This window comes from Bos mutus, chromosome 5, assembly GCF_027580195.1.
Source record: "Bos mutus isolate GX-2022 chromosome 5, NWIPB_WYAK_1.1, whole genome shotgun sequence".
Lineage (NCBI taxonomy): Eukaryota > Metazoa > Chordata > Mammalia > Artiodactyla > Bovidae > Bos > Bos mutus.
In genome coordinates, this window is record NC_091621.1 from 107,574,390 (window position 1) to 107,594,839 (window position 20,450).

A 20,450-nucleotide genomic window follows, 5' to 3' on the forward strand; every position below is an offset into this window, starting at 1 on the left:
TTGAGGGGTCTCGCCTCTTGGGAATGCGGGAAGTTAGAAGACCTGGTTCCTTCCCCAGAAATGAGCCAGCTGGCTGGGAGAAGAGGCCAACAAGGAGGGAATCCCTAACAAAATCAACTGTTGCAAAGAACACTGTTTACCTGTTTCACTTCTCCAGTCCTCCTATCCTCAGCCAATACAAAGATTTAAAACTAGTTAGTTAATTTCCAAAACTCAAGGTTGTAAAAGCCTGCTCCATGAAGACCAGACACACAGAATTCATTATGACCACACAGTGTAGACTGTGAACATGGTCCACATCCAGAAAGGAGTGGTCGGCGCAGACCGGAGGACTGCAGAAAGCATCACAAAGAAGCTGGTTGTGACAGCGACCTCAGCGGTCAGCTGCATTCGGTTAGGCAGGTGGGGGTGTGGTGGGCAAGAAGTGTATTTTTAGGCTGGACTAACACTGAGAACATAAAACTGGAAATGCAGCATCTATCTGCAGGAGCCACACGCACTGAGGACCTATTCTGCACTGACCTGGCCGCGGGCCCAGAGCTGAGTGGAGTAAACAAGCCACAGGCCCGGTCCCCACAGGGCACGCGGCACACTCTGTGGTCGTAAAGCGAAGGGTCCCACAGGGTCACAGAGACCCCCAGTGCTGGGCACCGGAGGGCCAGGGCTGCACAGGGGGAACCAGGAAGCAGCACGGTGGAGGAGGGATCAGCCAGGGCATTCGAGGCAGAGGGAAAGGACTAAGGTTTGTTGTGGACATGGCGGATTGAAGCTGCCTAACATGGGGGAGAGGGGGGAAGAAGAGGAAAGCTGTACAGAGATCGCACAGTCCCTAGGAACTTTCTTTTTAAAAACCTAGGCCCAAAAGCTCCCAAAAAGGCCTGGGCATCTGCACTCGGGGAATGCGGGACGCTTGGACTGGGGTCCCCTTGACAAAAAGCCAAGTTTGGGTCCACCAGACTCCCTTACCCTGCCGCTGAGAGAGGCCTCCTGGCCCCTGCAGACCAATGTGACCTGCCATTCGCGGGGAGCCCCTTCCTGGCAAGGGAGAGGGTTTGAAAGGGCAGAGCGGTGATCTGTGGGCTCTAGTTTCTGAGTGGGGCGGTGTGGGAGCCCAGGCAGGGTTGGGTTACAGCCTGACTCAGCGCATCTGGAAGTGAGGCCTAGGCTGGAGGTGGGGAGAAGGGTCACCTTGGGAAGGTACAAAGAGGCAGGTTTCACACACAGGATGGAGGGCAGATGAACACACACCAGCGCACACCCCGCACGCCATTCAGCAGTCCTGAACAGACACCTCTGATGAAAGCTAATCAACTATCTCTCCAGAAACACACACTCACACTCACACACACACACGATATTCTCCTATCAAGAGAATATTCACTCCTGGGGAGACCCAGAAGAGCTCCTGGCTGATGTGGCCACATGACTTGTGGTACCTCCCCCTCCAGAACTCTAGCAAGTGGCCACAGACTCTGAGGGGCACCCCCTGCACTGAGAGGGGATGAGCCCCTGGTGTGATAGGAGACCACAGAGCGGGCAGAGCACGGGCCCCAGGGCCAGGCTGCCCGGATGTTCGCAGGAGCCTGACTCCACAATCGGTGAGCCGGATGTCCCTGGGCAAGGAGATTAAATCATTCCTCAGCTTCCTCATCTGTAAGGTGCGGACAATACAACCACCAGACTCACCGGGTCACGGCAAGCACTGCGTAAGTTACTATCTGCAGAGTGCCTTTCTCATCAAGTATTAGCAATCCACCCAAGGTACGACGCTTGTGGAGAAAAGCAAAACAAAAAACACTGCGATACATACAAACATTCAGAAGACGGTACAACACAAAACACGCCAACGTGAAAATGCTGGTCAGAAGGGACGGCTTTAAATTCCCACGTGGACGGTGAGAATGTGTAACTTGACACAGAGAAAATTAATTTTAAAATGAAAGTGGAGTCTAAGGGTTGATGAAAACATCATCCAATTGCCCACTGAGGCCCTTACTCGTACAGACCCGGAGGTGCTGCCCAGGTCCAAAGGGCAGCGTGCTCCTCTGCCCACCCCCAAAGGCTGGCCAGGCCCTGCTTTACCTGGTGAATGATTCCAGAGCCAGGCCTCCAGAAGCCCACGCCGTACTTGGCACCTGCAGTGGCCAGGAAATTATACACTTCCTGGTTTATGTCCTATTGAGAGAAATCAATAACCAGGGCATTAGAAACAGTTTGCTCATGCCTCCCTCCCTCCACCTCCTCTCCCCTGTGACTGAAATGCTGGCACTGGAAAGGCAGGTCCTCTCCTGGAGGCCTTCTACAAATAATTCCCAAAGGGTTTGGATGCCGGCCCGCAAGTCTCGGCCGGCAGGCCCAGGAGAAAGACCAGGAAACAGAGACGGAGCCCAGTTCTGTGACACATGGCCAGGGAGTAGGTCCAGAACAAATCCCTTCCCCGCCCTGGGTCTCCGCTTCCTTATTTGCAGAAGGGTCCTTCCGGCACTCAGGTCCCTGGTCAAGGCCAGCAGTGAGGGGGCAGCAAGACACCACAGGACTAAGTGGGACACAGTGGGGGGAGGGGAACTGCCAGAGGGAAGCAGTGGGACGGAGTGGACCACCCGGTCCCACCACGCCTCATGTTGGGTGTTGTTTCTCCTTTGGAGCCTCGGATGCCTTGTCTGTAATCCTGGCTAATGTTTACTGAATGCCCACTATGGAAATGGTACCACGCCAAAACAAACCCCATTTTACAGACGCAAAAACAGAAACTCAGAGGTCTTGCTCAAGACCCTACTTAAACAGACAAGTCAGAGTTTGAAACCAGGCCTGTCCAGCCAGAGCCCGTCACTACATTGTAATAGGAACAAAGCTACTGCCCTCACAGAGGCTACATCTCAGAACACCTAGACCACTGTCTAACGTGTGGTAGGTGCTCAACACTTGGTAATATGTTTCATGGGCCCCAAATGAAAGACTGTCAGATGGACCATGTTCTCAACTGTAGGTTTCAGCCAAACAGACAGCAGGATGGTAACCAGTACGCCTGTAATTCAAAGGCAACTTCCTCAGGGGGAAGGGAAGGCTACCCCAGCCGAAGGATATGAGGCCAACGTTTAACTGGACAACCAAGCATGTCCCTGGACAGGTGAGACCTCAGGGACAAAAGGGATGGGACCACAGGCAGAGGAGGGACTCACTGTGGGCTCCACTAGGCCCTCCAAGAAACACCCTCAAAGCATGCAGTCCCCTTCATTTAAACTCCAGACCAACTGGACTTTCCCAGTGGTCCAGTGTGGCTAGCACTCCACACTCCCGATGCAGGGGGCCTGGATTCGACCCCTGGTCAGGGAATTAGATCCCACATACTGCATATAAGATCTGGTGCAGCCAAATAAATAAAGATGAGAAGTAATAACAATAAAAATAAACTGCAGACCAACCACATATCCTTCTGAGGGCACGTGTGGCTCCCCTAAGTGAAAGAGTGGCAGACAAAGAGCTTGGGTCCCCACAGCAGTCTCTTTCTGATTAATAATTAATCCGTTGGTCTCCTCATTTACAAATCAGTCACTGATATAACTGGTACCGAGGGCAGGAGCGGGTGGCTGTGGCTGCAGCTGCTCCTGTGTCCATGCGGATGGCGGGGTGGGGGGCGGGGGAGACAGCCAGGTGGGCATGGAGCGTTCTGCTGTCTGCACCTGACTCAGCCTAGATGCCTCTCTGCTGGTCTCTGTGACCCTGGACACAGAGACCTGCCTCTCTGAGCTCCAACCAGAGGAGGCCTTTACAAACACATGGAAATCCGACCACTCTCCTGCCCGGAGGCCTCAAGGCCCTCCTACTCCTGCCCGGCCCACCTCAGAGCCCCAGGCCCACAGGCCCCCTTCCAGCTCCATAAAGGCATCAGGTTTCTTCCAGCCTCAAGGCCTTGAGGAACCCTGCTCTGTCTAGAATGTGCTTCCTCATCTGTTCTGGTCTCAGCTTACATGTTACATCCTCCCCGACTCCACACACACTTTCCAGAGTCCCACACGCTTCCTTCAGAATACACATACAGACTAGTAGTTACCAGTCTGCGTAACTGCTTAGCTGCTGTCTCTCTATTGGACTCTAAGATCCACGTTCATACTGAATCCCAGCACAGTGTCTGGCATAAAATTAACGTTCAATAAACATGGGTGAAGTAAAGCAGGAATTGGGTTCTGAGACCCCGTGACTCTGTGAATCTCATCTCCAGAAGGTAGATTTTAATCCATAAAGTCAGGGGAGGGCCGACTTCCGAGGGGGATGGCCCTGCTGTGGGCAGTCATGCATCTCTCAGGCTGAAGAGGACCCAGTCCCCAGCACCGCAGGACCCCGTCATGTTACCAGGTGCCAAGACTGCTGCTAACATGGGAACCACGGGCCAGCCGGCTGGACTCTGCCAGCTGAGGGCAGTCGCTGTGAGCAGGTAGGCGGGGGGGCCTGAGGGGAAAGCCGCCCTGAGCCTCTCCCAAGGGCCTGAGAGGCTGGCTGAGCTGCCAACCCTGGGAGCCGAAGCACTTTCAACTGCGCGCCATGCTCTGCGCCCGTCGGGCGGCAGCCCTGCCAGCACTCAGCTCCTGCCGACGGCCCCCAAGAGCGGGGCCCACGTCCATGACTGGGTGGAGAGGGTGGAGGCCCAGAGCTGCGAGAGACCGCATGTTGCCAAGAGCGGGCACACACAAGGGTACCACAGCAGAGCCTGGAGGAAGGCGCGTGAATTAGGCTTCCTAAGGAAGAGAGGGTAATCCAAGGTGTTCAGTGTGGCAGCCAGCCCCTTCCACCTCATTAAGCAAAACTCACAGATGAAGAAAGCCCACAGCGGTTATCAGTCAGTGGGAGCTGGGAGAAGGGTCTGGCCCTAGCCTCACCCCCGTGCAGTTGTGGGACTGCACACAACTTGGACGCCTCAAGTTTACCAACAGTGACACTGTTCACCCACCTCCCTGCCAAGGTCCCCAGGGGCCTGGCAAGAACACGAGTGACGACTCTCCAGAGCAACTGGAGACAAGGATCAGAACCTGCTACCTGCACCATTCACCTCATACTCTGTTTTATTACAGAAAAAGGACCCGAAAAGAGTACCTTTAGTATGGTTAAGACTGGGGATGATTTTTGCTTTCTCTAGGTCTTCTCAGTATTTTCTAACATCTTCACAAAGAGCAAGTGGTGTTCTTAGAGGCAGAAGAGAAAAAGACTAAACCACAGTCCCTTAGAACTAGGGGGCGATGCCCTCGTTCAAGGGCGTTGCCTCTCGTCCCGCGTCACACCCACTGCCCACCTCCCCACCACCTCCAGCTCACCTTGGCCCGACGCAGGTCCTTCTCCCCGCCGAGCTGGGCCTCGATCAGATGGTCACAGTGGATGGTGGACGGCACGGCCACCTTGGGCAGGCCGCTGCTGATGAACTGCAGCATGGCCATCTGGGCCGTGGCATCCTGCATGGCCACGCGGTCAGGCCGCAGCCGCAGGTATGTCTTGCCCCGCTCGATCTCCTGGTTGGCCGGGTCATCCAGGTGTCCATACACGATCTTCTCTGAGAGGGTCAGAGGCCGGTTCAGCCTGGCGGGAGAAGGGGAGGCTTGCCTGGTTCCGGCTGCACGATCCTGTCTGCCCACAGCCAGGCCCTCTCAAGTACAAGGCAACCTCGACGGCAGCCAGGGAGGGCACACTGCGTCCAAGGTGGAGACGAACCGGTACCCCCAGCACACAGCACAGCGCCTGGCACTCACCGGGTCCAAAATCACTTGAGGAATGACACCACCACAAGAGGGGGAGGGTTTTCTGTTTCTCCCTAAAGGATATTTACTTTCCCACGCGTATTAAAGTTCTATTATCTGATGAGCCCTTTTTTTCATCTATGTCTCATCGTTTAATCCTTACTGTAGCCTCGTCATTTAGTAAAATGACCTAGAATTAACGGAGATTCAAAGGAGTGATGTTCAAAGCTCAGGTTCGCAGGAGTCTCACCCTGGATCCTCTACATCTCTTGGGCCACGGCCACCTCCCCCGTGCAGTCGGCCCACCGGGACAGAGAATCTGCCTGGCGACGCCCTCACCCCATCTCCCCGCCCTGCACCCACAACCCTCTACCTTAGGTGCTGGAGGCCTCATCACCCTATTATGCAAAAGCCTTCCCCATCAGCCTTGCTTGCTCTCACCCCACTAAGACGGGTGAGGCTGCCAGCTCTCAGAACGGAAACTGACGCCAGCCTCACGAGACCCTGTTCCTAGACCCTGTTTCCCTGTGGGGCCCACCCCTCCCTTCTCGTCAGGGCCCCTGGGGAGGTGCAGCTGCCTTCTCGTTACAGCCTCCACGCCACACACTGAGCTCCCTCTGTGGGGGCCACCTCTCACCACCCCTACCCCGTCTCAGCATAGTCCGTCTATGCCTCACACCCTGCCTTCCGCCACTCGCAAAGCTTAAGCCAAACCTGGTTCAGTTCAGTTGCTCAGTCGTGTCCGACTCTTTGTGACCCCATGAATCACAGCACGCCAGGCCTCCCTGTCCATCACCAACTACCGGAGTTCACTCAGACTCCTGTCCATCGAGTCAGTGATGCCATCCAGCCATCTCATCCTCTGTCGTCCCCTTCCCCTCCTGCCCCCAATCCCTCCCAGCATCAGAGTCTTTTCCAATGAGTCAACTCTTCGCATGAGGTGGCCAAAGTACTGGAGTTTCAGCCCCCGCATCGTTCCTTCCAAAGAAATCCCAGGGCTGATCTCCTTTAGAATGGACTGGTTGGATCTCCTTGCAGTCCACGGGACTCTCAAGAGCCTTCTCCAACACCACAGTTCAAAAGCATCAATTCTTCGGCGCTCAGCCTTCTTCACAGTCCAACTCTCACATCCATACATGACCACTGGAAAGCCAAACCCAAGGCCTCCTCAAAAGGGCAGAGTTCCACTCATACCCAACAAACCACACACACACACACACACACAATTGGACTCAGAGTCAGAGGCTCTGGGTTTAGACCTGACCCTATTACTAAACCCAATGTGTAACCAGATAAGCCAGGGAGCTCACCAGTCCATCTCTAAAGTCCAGGGCTGGTACTGGAAACAGATAACAGTGTTTATACAGCACACGTTTTTTAAACAGCCTCACTGACGTATAACTGGTGTGGAACAGACTGCACATATTTAAAGCACACAACTGATCAATTCTGACATATGAATATACCCATGAGATCGTCACCACGTTGAGACAACGCACACATCCGCCACCCAAAAGTCTCCTCTTTTCCCTTTATAATCCCTCCCTCCTGCCCCCATCCCTCGGTAGCCACTCATCTGCTTTCTGTCATAGTTTTGTCCTGGCGCTTTTAGTGCTCAGGGCAGTGCTGGTCTATATACGTCTATACTTGGATGTACAGAAGTCACTTTATTCTCACCACACAGAGGAGCAAGCTGAGGCCCAGTGAGGTAAAGAACCTTGACCCTGGTCATGAGGTAGCGAGTGGACAAGCTGGAAGGCAAGGAGCCACTGTGGCCGTTCACTGTCTTCTCAATAACACCTGGAAACTCAGGGTCCAGCCCGGCCTGTAGCCAGTGCTCCATTCCTATCATCACTGCTACTGCTGTTACCAATTACGACTCTGCGGGGAAGCAAAGACAGGCCCTTCTGCTGGCCTGGGTTCCAGCCCCTCACCCCCAAGTTGACTTCACCCCTTGAGAGCAAGAGCTCCCTAGGCTGCTGGTTTTGTGGGCAACAGCAGAGCAACTGGCAATTCTGAAAGCCTCTCAGCTCTGCTGTCATGAGAACTTGAATAAAAATAGGCCTGGCCTGGAGTACAGCCTGCCCCCTTTAGTGGAGCGTCTCCCTGGCTGGTGAGCAGGCAGTGACTCACCGCGCGGAGCAGAGCCCCTCTTCCTGGGTCCCAGGGGCGATGAAAAATAGCACATGGGCTTTCAAACCAAAGACCTTGACAGCAAATGCCTGAAGCTGTATAAAAAAGCTAAGGACGAGTTCATCATCACATTTCTGTGGGGATTAAGTGAGGACGGCAAAATGGATCCTCAATGCCCATCTGTCACCCCGCTTCACTGAGGGACGGAGACTCGGTTCCCAGGAACAGAATCAGGCTCCTCTGTCACAGGGTGGAGGAGTTGCCCCCATGCAGGCCCCCTGGCCCTCCAAAACACCCTCACATCTATCCTAATCCTTCAGCATCTTCCTAGAATGGCTCCACTTCTGCCTTCTTTTTTCTATGGAAGGGTCTCTCAACTGTGCCACCACTGACAGTTTGGGCCAGATGATTCTTTATTGCGGGGGCTGTCTTCCATACTGCAGGGTATCTGACCATATTCTTGGCCTCTACCCACTAGGTAACAGTCAACCACCACCCCACCCTGTGCCGGGGTCCAGCCCCGGCTGATCCAGGGTATTCGAAGGGGAGACGGCTTTGGCGGCTATTTAAATATTCATCAAAGATATAAAGAATAATAGAATGAGGATAGCTCAGCAGGAAAATTCAGTGGAGAAAAGAGGCTGAGTAGCTTGGTTTACGCGGGAGACCAATAAAACTTCAACACAAGAAGCTTGCACCACTTACGTAGGCCGCAGGCGTCCTTCCGTTCTCCCGAAGGAGAGGAGACACTGAGGCCTCCCCAGTTGGATCTTAGAAGCCCAGGCAAAATCAGTAAGCTTGGTGGGTTCCACGCTCCAGATTGAGACTCAGCCAGAGTGAGAGAGAGAGTGACATGGGGAGACCAGTATTTCAAGGAACTGATCCCAATTCTTTATTTTCCAGAGTCTGTTTTTATACACTGAGATGTTATACAAAAGTCACGTGGGGACAGCAGTCCTGACTTTTATTAAAGTCAGGTGCTTCATACAAATGTATACAGAGGTCTTAGGGGTGTTACATCATCTTCTGGCCAGGGGGGCCTGCTGACAATTTATGACCCTCTCCTTGTGACAGTGGGCAGTCAACCAGAACACTTTTTTCTCCAAGGGTGATTATTCTTAAAACAGACGTCACTCAAATAAAGTTACATTCCTATAGGGTGAGGGTGTAGTGGGTTTTAGTTAAGGAAAGAATTTACTTGGCCTAAGGTCTAAAGTGATTTATATCAAAGGTTAATACTTATTTCTTCTATATATTCATTAATGTGTGTAAGGGCAGGGGATATGAAGACTTAGCAGTAAACATTGGCTCAACAAATGAAAAACCCTTCACCAATACAATTTCTAATCAGCCCATTATACTTATACTAATAGTTTTCTAACTTCTCTAAAGAACCTGTTTTTAGAAGGTTTAAAGTGTCTCGTGCCTCTCAGGGTTGGGAGGCTGTGAGCAATCACATGTGGCCGGACAAGCCTGTCAGGGAGGCTAGAGAACCTTCAGAGGAGTTTGTAAGTTGAAACACTCCTGTCACGCCCAGGAATTATTATTAACTGGAGCTCTAAGTTAACTCCTTCTCCGAAAGAGGTGGTGGGGGACAGCCCCCCGTAAAGTCAGAGGTGTAGGTGAGAGCACAAAGTAGTAAAGTAGGCAGGCTCTGGTTATGGGGGTAGATGCTCGAGAATTTCCAGGGGGACTCCTGAGGCTCGATCCTGCCTTTGCGTATGTCGAGCCTCCTTCCTCATGACCTTTGCCACAGGCGGAGTACCTCACGCTGGCCCCCAACAACCCTGGATTAAGACAACCTACAATGTCTCCAGACATTGCTAAATTTCCCTGGGGGACAAAAATCAACCCCTCACCCCCACCCTCAGTGAGAACCACTTCTCTATAACAACAATGAAAATGGAACATCCCTAGTCTGTACTAATCTGGAAAATGCCCAAAGTTATTGATTGGACTTTTCTGGTCGGTGCAGGGCTGGAATAAAAAGGCAGAGGAAAAATTTTAAGGGGAGAGTTAATTTTGCTGATAAAAATTAAAACCAAAAAAATTTAAACCAAAACCAAAAAAATTTAAAACCAAAATTTAAATCAAAGTTTTTTGATTAATTTTTTGAAGCAAAGACAAAATGGTAAAGACTCTTTTGTCAAGTTATGTGAAAGCAAGCTTCTGTGTTACTTCTCCCAAGCAGGGGGAGGTGTTTTTGCAGACTAAAGGAAAATCCATTCTTTTCCCACTGAGCTGTGATCTGAGAGCTCTAAGAATAAATAAAATAGTGTTTTCTGGGGAAAAAGTATTTGTACAAGGTCGCAGAGTGATGAGGACAGTGGTTTTAACCCTGGCTGCAACCAGGAAAGTGGCCAGCACTCCTCACAGTCTGGTGTCCACTCAGTCACCTGGGGCGCCTGTGAAAACTGCAGATTTTGATTCAGTGGGTCTGGGGCGGGGCCTGAGGTTCTCTGTGTCTAACAAGCCCCCAGGGCTGCTTGCTGATACCGACGCTGATGATCCACGAGCCACATTTTGAGTAGTAAAGTTCATACCACCTGAATCAGATGAACACCCTTGATGGACAATAAGAGGTCCTTATTGTAATTAGGTGATGCTATGCTGGAGGCTGTTGGAGATAAAGACTAAGATAGTCCCTGACCCTTAAAACTGAGGTGAGGATACCAGTAAGGCAGAAGCAAAGTGGCAACGGGGAGCACATGTGGCGCAGTGGCCAGAGCACTGGGTGAGGTCCAGTCACCCCCTCACTGTGTGGCCCTGTCCACCTAAGCCCGCTTGTCAGCTCTAAGCAGGGCTTCTGCGTGTGCTCATATTGGTTCTCTCGCGCTGCCAGGGCCATGTCACCCGACAGGCAGGCGTGCAGCTCTGTCTGCAGTGGCTCAAGCTCCAGGAGCAGTGCTGCTTGATATGCAGGGCCAGCCTCCATCCCTCCTCTTGTGGGATCTCATCCACCCCTCTCCTGAGCCAGCATCCAGCCCAGAACCTGGCACTCGGAACAGCAGAGCAAGATGGCTGCCACTTCACCACATGGGCAAAGAGCGGTCCAGAAAAGAGGGATGCTCTAGTGCCCATCTGAGCTTCCCTCTGAGTCTCAAGGTTGAGCTCTCTCCCGGGCTGATGGACCAAAGAGGAAATATAGTAATTCTGAAGTTCCTGGACCTGGCAGATCCCAGAGGAATGGCCCATGGCCAGTTGTCTGTTCTGGAAAGAGTAGCTGGGACGTTCAAGCCACAGCACCAAAGAAGGCCTGAGATCTCTAGGGCCCACATCTCCAGGCTTCTCCTTGGCAGAGAGGGCAGAAGGCCCACCAGTGATCTGAAACACCCTTCCGCAGCAGGGACCATTATGCCTTCAACGCCTAGATCCTGCCACCATCCTCCTCCGCCAAGCACCTCCTACACTGTCTGAGGGGCAGGAAACACCAGAAACACCAACCCCTCTAACGGTCTCCACAGCTCACCCTGCAGCCTTACCGTTTGCGGACAATGTTAATGTTCTTCTCGAGCAGGTCATAGCGGATGTACTCGTTGGGTTCAAAGTGGCTCATGGCCACCTTGGCCCGTTGGCACAGGACTGAGGCCACATGGTACTGCCGCGCACCCAGGGCTTTCTGCAAGAAAGACAACAGCGACTGTCAGCAGAGTATTTAGGGCGCTGCACCCCAAGGGACGGCGCAGAATGGTGAAAAAAAGCATGGAATTATAGTGTCAAGAGCTGTTCGGTGACTGCAGCCTCAGTTTCCTCGCATGAGCACAGGAATGATATAGCAGCCACCAGGAACACAGCCTGTGGTAGGAGAAAGTGCAAGGGATTTACAGTCACAGTGGCTATTTATAGTCACAAAGTTGAGTTCTAGCCACCTGAGAAAACCCTCCATCATCTGAGGGCCAGAAGAGATGGGCCATGAGGGCACAAGCAGCTGTAGTGATCACACAGCTTCCACTGGGAAGGCAGACGAGAACGTGTGTGGAGGCTCTCATTGAGCTCTAAAGCACCACCCAAATTGTACCTGCTGTCCTACCTGCTCTGTAGGTCCCTTGAGGGACTTTATTTGTCTTACTTATCTCTATCTGGACTACCTGGCACATTAGAGATTGAAAAACAGCTGAAGTGATGGAAAAATTAGTGAGGAAAACCTGCACATGAGCTTCGGATGTCTCCTCCTCCCTTGAAAGGGTGGTGGCTAACCCTGGGACGCGCAGCAGACTTACAGCTGGCCAGAATGTGGCACAATGATGCTACGGGGCCTCTGAGACCTGGCCATAAAAAGGATAACTTCCACCTGGCTCTCTTTGATTGCTCTAGGGCAAGACACCACTGCAATGAAAACATTTAGGCAGTCCTGAGAGAGGCCCACCTAGAGAGGAACTAGACCACCTGCCAAAACCCAGCATGACCTTGCTAGGCAGGTAAGCACACCATACGTAAGCAGGTGAAGCGCTGCAGCCAAAGCACAAGCAGCAGATAACCAGGGGCTTGGCCAGCAATCTGGACTGCAATTTATTGAGTGAGTCAGAGCCAGAATAACCCGGCCAAGACGCTCCCAAATTCCCGGCCCACAGAAACTAGGAGTGAGAAATGTTTACTGTTGTTTTAATCCTCCAAATTTGGGAGAAACAACTTACTAATGCAGCAGCAGATGAATGACTGTTGAGTTCTCAGGTCTGTTAGTTCATTTTAAACCGGATGACACACTTCACAGGGTGCACTGTGACCAAGGGAATAAATGAACCCAATGAAGTGACAGAGGGAAGGAAGAGCAGGGCTCCGGGTCTAGCAGCTCACACCTTGGGCAAGGAAAAGGCAAGGCTCAGGCCACCCGCCCCGGGTGCCCTTCTGTAAGTCACCCTCTGTAAGAAACCCTGCTGACCTCAGCATCTGAACCACTACGACTGCGTAGCGGCCACTCCCTGTTCAGGTCACCCAGTGAGGAGAGCAGACCCCCTTAGGAAACAGCACCTCCCCCCACCCAGCACAGCAGGAGGGACCTCCCAATGCAGACTTCAGGTCCACTTGCCCTCCAGCTCAAAATCCACCAGGGACTCTACTCCCTGCCCTTCTTCTATTGGGTGAAGAACCCGCCAATCAAAGGGCTTTTTTTGGGCAGCGGGGAGGGGGTGGTGGTGGTGTGGGCAGTACATCATGTGGGATCTTGGTCCCCTGACCATGGAGCAAACCATGTCCCCTGCAGGGGAAGCATGGAGTCCTGACCACTGGACAGCCAGAGAAGTCCCAAAGGACTTTCAGCAGTCTGTGCCAAGGAGGAATGTGGGACCCCACAGGGGCAGGTAATAATGCCAATTGGAAAAAAAGGACAAAACAGTATGTTCATGTAGAATATAACTTTGGGATTAAAAAAAAGGAGTATTAGTGAGATGAGCCCCGTGCTAAGCACTCCACGCACATCATGTCCGTTGAGTCCTCACGGCCACCCGGTGAAGTGGCGCCGATAACGAGCCTGTTTCCAGTGAGGCGACTGAGGCCCTTGGGGAGTGACCGAGGCCACAGAGCAGCCACGAGGACCCAATCCAGCCTGACTGACCCACTTTTCGCTAATGCCCCAGGCCCTCCCCCGAAGATCTGCCCCTAAAATGGGGATCAACTCTACACTGTTAATAACAACTGAATCACCTACATGCTCCGTCCTTAATCATGATATGCTCTGCTTACCAACCACGTGCAAACGTCTGCTCCCAACTGCCAGCTGCCCAAGAGGACCTTCTGCTCTGAGGGACACGTCCTAGATCCTCACGGTCAAACATGGTAGCCGCCAACCACACGTGACTGAGGTGCGCCCAGTGTGGCTGGGGAGCGGAATTTTTTATCAACTTTAATTGCCACTCAGGTTTATATATTAATAAGGATGGAAAAAGTTTTTAGGAAGCCTGTTTATTAAGTCATTTCTTCTAAAAAGATATCTGCTGCTAAGTCGCTTCAGTCGTGTCTGACTCTGTGTGACACCATAGATGGCAGCCCACCAGGCTCCCCCGTCCCTGGGATTCTCCAGGCAAGAACACTGGAGCGGGTTGCCATTTCCTTCTCCAATGCATGCAAGTGAAAAGTGAAAGTGAAGTCGCTCAGTTGTGTCCGACCCTCAGTGACCCCATGCACTGCAGCCGACCAGGCTCCTCCGTCCATGGGATTTTCCAGGCAAGAGTACTGGAGTGGGGTGCCACTGCCTTCTCCGAAAAAGATATCTATATATTTTAAAATCTGGACCCTTTCCAACACCAGGAATTCATCATCCCACACAACCACCAATCCATTGTTGAAAATTTTCAAAATATTCTCCCAAAATATTCAGCCAAACTCATTTCCTTGCACAATCTACTTTTTCAGTTGGGGGTCTGCCCTCTCAGACCATATGCAATAAACCCAACCTCTCTTCCTCAGGACATTGCTTCCCAGGCCTCAGATCCAAGAGAATCTCCTAAGATTGTTAAAAATATGTAATCTTGGGAATATCTTAGCAGTTAGGACTTTGGGGTTTTCACTGTGTGGGCCCCAGTTCAATTCCTAGTTGGGGGACTGAGATCCCCCAAGCCGTACGACATGGCCAACGACAACATAAACCCAAAGCTCAACCCAGATCAGCAACTCAGCTGAGGGTGGGGTCCTCCTCAGCTATGTAAAGACGGGATCTATCATATTGTCTGAATCTCCTCCTTGCTAGGCCACAGGTAGCCCTGAGTGCTTCAACTCTTCCTTTACATGGTTCTGCAACAGCCTGACCATGCCCTGTGCTGAGGGCAAATGGACAGTCACCTCCTTTGTTACGATGGTGACAGCCAACCTCACTGCTGACACACACGTCACTTCCTACCTCCTAACACCTCAGTGGACATCCTCCTAACTGACCACTCAAGCCACACAGTACTACTGACTTCGTTTTCTGTGCAGAGCTCTACCTTGATCTTTTTTTTTTTTCCCCTTGAGGTTAATCTGTGCCCTTATTTGGCCGTACAATTTAACTACAGTAGCCTGCAAACTTTTTTGATCTAAAAGTACATTTTATATCACTGTCCAACAAATACACAAACATATATAATACATATATGTATATAACAGTGAAACAAAAGTTTTGACAAAACGTCTATCCTAAGTCATTTTAAGGTTTTTCCTTTTTAACCAAGGATGAACCGTATAACACATCAAGGCCCCAGTTCATCTGAGGGTCCACTTTAATGAAGTGAACAGTGTTGTACATTCTGTGCATCTGGACAAAAATATGAGACGTCCATCCGCCATTACACTGTCACACTAAGTACTTATATCCACCACTATGTTGTCATACCAAGTATTTTCACTGCTCATAAAATCTTTGTACTGTGCATTCATCTCCCTTCTGCCCCCAAATTCCTAGCAACCACTGACCTTTTAATTGCCTCCACAGTTTTGCCTTTTGCAGAATACCATACAGTTGGAATCTATTTTTCTTCTTTTCCTTGAAAAGGGAGGTTCAAAGTCTTTAACCTCTCAGGGCCCACCCATGCATGGACCGGACAGGCTCTAGGTGGCAACCAATCACTGGAGCTTTCTAAGCGATACTGAGCCTTGTCCCACAGGTCCTGTCAGCAGCCACATGGAGGTACAGGGGGACACGTGTTGGGTGTTTGTTTACAGGGAGGTCACAAGCTTTGTGCCCCTTGTCACAATAACCCAGATTCCTGTTTGGTGTGTTATAAATATATCTTAACCTTGACTTAATTTCAGCACCGGTTTCTGTCCACCTCCAGCACCTTGTGGTCTACAGGAGTTCGGGTCAGTCACCCCAGGTCTGATAGGCAGGCCTTCCCAGTGGATGTCAGCCACACCCAGTAGGCACAACTCTCAGGCTGTTCATTCAATCTCAGTGCAGTTGTGACCCATTCCAGGTCAGGCTCCCCAGGGTGGATGTTTGGTCAGGCCAACCTATTTAGTGACACTCCCCAGGTCTTCAACCCACAATAATAACCACCACCTGACTGAAATGTCACTAAGCCATCACTTATGTTTCGTGGTTAGGGACAGCCTGACTGACCTGTCAATTGTCCTACCGAAATCAACACTTACACTCACTGTTTTACTAATCTACTGACTGCAACAAAAAAGTAAAAGGATGTTATTAGCTTGGCTGTAAGATTGTAAGCAATTCACTCTGTTCCTCCAGGCCTTAGCTTTTCAAAGGGTGAAACCTCAGCCGTGCTCCCTGCTTCAGAGCTGAGCTGAGAGGTTTGAAGTGTATGAAGTGTCACGTGTAACTCTGAAGAGGCTGACCTCAAGGGCAAAGACACCATGTATCATTCATTCACAGACCACATATCTCTCACATGTAAAATGAACACCAGGCTATGGGTAATCTTGGAATAAAAATAAGAACAGGGACATTCCTGGCAGTCCAGTGGCTAAGACTCCTAGCTCCCAATGAAGGAGACCTGGGTTTGATCCCTGGTCAGGGAACAAGATCTCCCTTGCAAGGATGATCAAAGATCCCACGTGCAGCAGCAAAGACTCAACACAGCCAAGTAAATAAAAAAATAAATATCAAAATAAACGGAAAAAAAAAAAAAAATAACAGTCATTACTTATTTGGTACCTGCTCTATGCCACGAGGCATTTTCTGTCTCTGATTTTGTGCAAGATGATTGTTATTCCTGTCTTACAGATGTGGAAACTGAAGGTCAAAGAGGTTAAGTCACAAGTCCAACATGTGATAAGCAGTGAATCCAGGAGGCAAGCACCGGCCTGTTTAAGATGAGCCAATTCCCCTGGATTCTGCTGCCCTCTTGCCCCACAGAACCTATCCTTTCCCATTTGAAGGCAGCCTGGTGTGATGGTTCAGATAGAAGACCTATAGTCAGACCGCCCAATCCAGCACCACCAACCTGCTGTGACTCTGGATAAGTTACTCAGCCTCACCAAGCTTTAGCTTCCCCGTAAAGAAAATGGGAGATAAATGTTGGCATTAACATTAAATGAAACAATCTAAGTGCTTGGCACAGAGTGTGTTCATAGAATATGTGCTCATTATATTCTTTTCCTTCATGGAGGAGACAGACACAAAATTAGATAAGGTTGTGCTCCTTTTCTGGATTCTGGTGGAAGAGGTATGCCTCTTATTTTGCTTACTGCAAACAGCTTTTGGTTGATCAGCATTTTTCAGAAGCCTTAGCTCATGTGGACCTTTGACATTCCTGACCCTCTTCTGTCTGTCTTAGTACTCCAGCTGTCTTAGTATTTCTCCTTAGTTATTTGCCCTCCTTCCAACTCTGGCCAAGACATTCTGAAAATCTAAGCTGAGGTCTATAGGTACATGTCTCTCCTTCAGACAACTTGCAATTTGTTAGAATTTGCCTTGTAAAGTCTCCCATCCTTCTGAAATCCCTTCTACTTATGGGGTCCTGGCAGTGAGACCTCATCGATTTGGTCTCTGAGAACTCAGAATTTGCTCTCCTCCAGGGCACTAAACACACTGAACCTCCTTACCCAGTACAAAGCCTAAAGGGCTCTGCCACTGGGCCTTTGCACATGTTGTTTCTTCTGCTTAGAAAGCTCTGTCCATCCCTTCCCAATCTGCCCTTCATGTAGGTAATTCCCATTCATCCTTCAAGTTCCAAACTAACTTCATTTTCTTAGGGAAACTTCTTGAACGCTCAGTTCAAGCAGAGCCTCCTCTCATACATGCCCATTTACTACTTTCTAACATTCATTTGTGAGACGCTATCTGTCTCCACTACTCTGTAAGATCCACTAAGGGACAGACTGTCTCTGTGTCTTCATAATAAAATTCCCCATATGACTGAACACCAGGTCTGAAACACAGGAGGTGTTACATAAACATTGGTTAATTAAACCAAAGGACTTCTTTTTTTTTTTTAACTTTACCAACCAGTTCTTCCTTATTGAACAAGGTTGAATACAGAGCAAGTTTGGTTACCTTGTAACAGCAAACAGTTAAGACAAATTAATAATTTACCAGTCTCAGATGCTTTTGGTTAGATTGTAAACAGGCTGAACATTTGTGAAAGACAATTAGGCACTACCTATTAAAATGTGAAATGTTTCTATCTTATGACTAACTTTTCTTCTTCTTCCAGGAAGCTATCTCATAAAAATACTCATTTAAAAGAGCACAGAGACTGGCAGGAACATTCTCTACATCACTGTTTCTAAAAGAACAACCTAATTGTACAAAAATAGGGCACTGACTGAATAAATTCTGTCTACCCATGAAGGAGAGCCATTCTACAGCTGTTTAAAAAGAACAAGGTGATGGTGGTGGTCTTACAACATTGTGGATGTAGTTAATGCCACTGGACACTTGAAAATGTCAAATTTTATATGTATTTTACCATAATTTTAAAAAGGAAGGAAGTAGATCTACCTTTATTGGCAGGAAAAAAAATTCCATGACATGAGGTGAAAATAACTGGCAAAATAGTACTATGGTATGGGCCCATTTCTGTATAATAATAGTAATTAACAAATGTAAATATGCTCAGAAAAAAAAAAAAAAACTGGTAAGATCTGCTTAGACTGTTCACAGCAATTATCTGTAGAGATTAGAATTATGGGCACTTTTATGTTCTAGGCTAAGTATTTCCAAATGCTACACATGTGAGCTCCTTTTGTAATCAGGGGGAAAAATGGACAAGACAAATCAATGCAGAAAAAGCATGTTTACTGTAGTAGAGCATACACAGCAAGATCAGTGAGGTGCATCTGGACAACAATCAAAAGCATGCTAGTTTTTTAAAATGTGCAAACCCTTTGTTTCAGCAAGTTAACTTACAGGAATTTATCATTACTAAGGAAAAGGGGGGAAAAAACGTACCTTCACGCTACAGGGACCTGGTCACCACCACCTTAACCAGAGGCCAAAGAGCGTCAGCAACAGCAAGACCACCTCACGCATGTGCCTTCCGCTCAGACGGCACCACCTGGGAAGAGTCCCTGCCAACAAATATTCAACTGAACCGAAGACTACACCCAGAGTGTGGACAGTCTACAAGAAACTGGCCTGGTCTCCTCCCGAAGTCAATGTCATAGAGGAAAACAGGGTGCGTGTGTGGGGGTGGGCAGGAGTTGGGAGGGACTGTTCTAGGTTGAGAGAGACTACAAAAGCCACGTCAATACAGTGCAATTTTTTTTTTATTAGATTTTGATGTGGAAAGAGAAAGAAACCAAAGACACTTTTGGGAGAAGTAAAGAAAGCAAATAAGGCAAAATGTTGGTAACTTTTGACTCTGGACGGTAGGTATATGGGTATTCTTTGTACTATTTTCTATATTTCCTTATGTGTAAAAAGTCATGACAAAAAAAAATCTTTTAAATAAGGCATCAAGAACAGTTAAATCCATGTGCTAGATATAACGGCCTAAATTTCCTTCTTGGTTTTTCTGTATTTTCCAAGTTTTCCACAAAAGACTCATTTTATAATACTTCTTATAATTAGAAAGAATGTAGCCAGCATTAGTTTTTAATTAAATCAGAACCAAAGAAATACTCTTATAGACTGCTTGCAAGCAAACTATTGATAATTCAATCTTTTCATAAAGTAGTTTGTCAATAAGATGCCCATGGGCTCATCTATACGTTTGACCCAATAATTCTGTAGCTGAGACTCTATCCTCAAAAAATAATTCTAAATATATAAAGGCAATGAACATTATAAAAAACTGTTTGGGTTAAGATGGAAAATTATTTTCTCCTATAATTCCCCAAATTTGTATCAAGGTGATACTGTTTTCAGACGGTGTAGAAAAAAACCAAAGTTCCCTAGTACCATTATACTTCTGTCCCTGAACCTCAATTCTGAAACCCAACATTTGGGGAAGGTACCAAGCTCAGAGTGCCCACCCCGTGGGTCACTTCCCTGTGTGTGGTCTGGTGGACAGTGCGATCCCCCAGGTGACAGGAGGCGGTGGGGACCAAGAAGGAACACTCGAGGGGTGGGAATCCAGAGATCTGGCCTCAGAGTGGGGTCACAATGTCCCCTTGGATAAAAAGCCCAGACTTTCTGTGCCTTCTTTTTTTCATTTCTATAAAATGGGAGAAGTAGATTATTCTGGATGCCTCAAAATCACCTGGGAGATTTCATAGACATGGTGCCGAGACCCTACGGGCTCCCAGACCGCTCAATCAGAGTCATCGGAGGCGGAACCTAAGCACCAGTAAGAGTGAAGGTTACTCTGACACAGCTGGGTCTTGGAACCACTGGACTAGATGCTCTCTAGAGTGCGTTCTCTATAGCTCAGAGAGTCTATAAATACTCTTCCCCAGCAAGCGGGCTCTCAGCTAAACCCAGTAATTCCCCAAAGGCCTAGGGGAAAGCATAGCAACGTCACAACAGATTTATCTGCATCAAGGAAGAAGACCCCCAGGGTTCAGGTCTTTCTGGAGCAGCCACAGCCTTCGCCCTTCGTTCACAGACATGCCATTGTGCACACATCAAATGCAACCCAGTATAGTGTCACAGAAAGCAAGCCAGATTCAGAACACGTCATTGATGACTAGCTCCCTGCCTGGTCAAACTATTTTAAAATAATTATTAAATAGGGAGAATAATCCTGTCATTTAACAATGAACATGTTCCTAGATGCCAAA

At 49.3% G+C, this 20,450-nt stretch overlaps 1 protein-coding gene and 1 pseudogene across 1 annotated transcript in view; both read right to left on the bottom strand.

The window, feature by feature from the left end:
• ACO2 (aconitase 2) overlaps positions 1-20,450 on the bottom strand; it is a 49,207-nt gene that overhangs the window by 12,262 nt on the left and 16,495 nt on the right. Inside the window, exons 2-4 of the mRNA XM_005909434.3 lie at positions 11,339-11,475; positions 5,307-5,565; positions 2,083-2,175 (exon numbers count right to left, since the gene is read on the bottom strand). Of these exons, the coding sequence (XP_005909496.1) occupies positions 2,083-2,175; positions 5,307-5,565; positions 11,339-11,475 (489 nt within the window). The remainder of the gene's footprint in view (positions 1-2,082; positions 2,176-5,306; positions 5,566-11,338; positions 11,476-20,450) is intronic.
• Positions 15,466-15,582, bottom strand: LOC138988058 (small nucleolar RNA SNORA11; annotated as a pseudogene).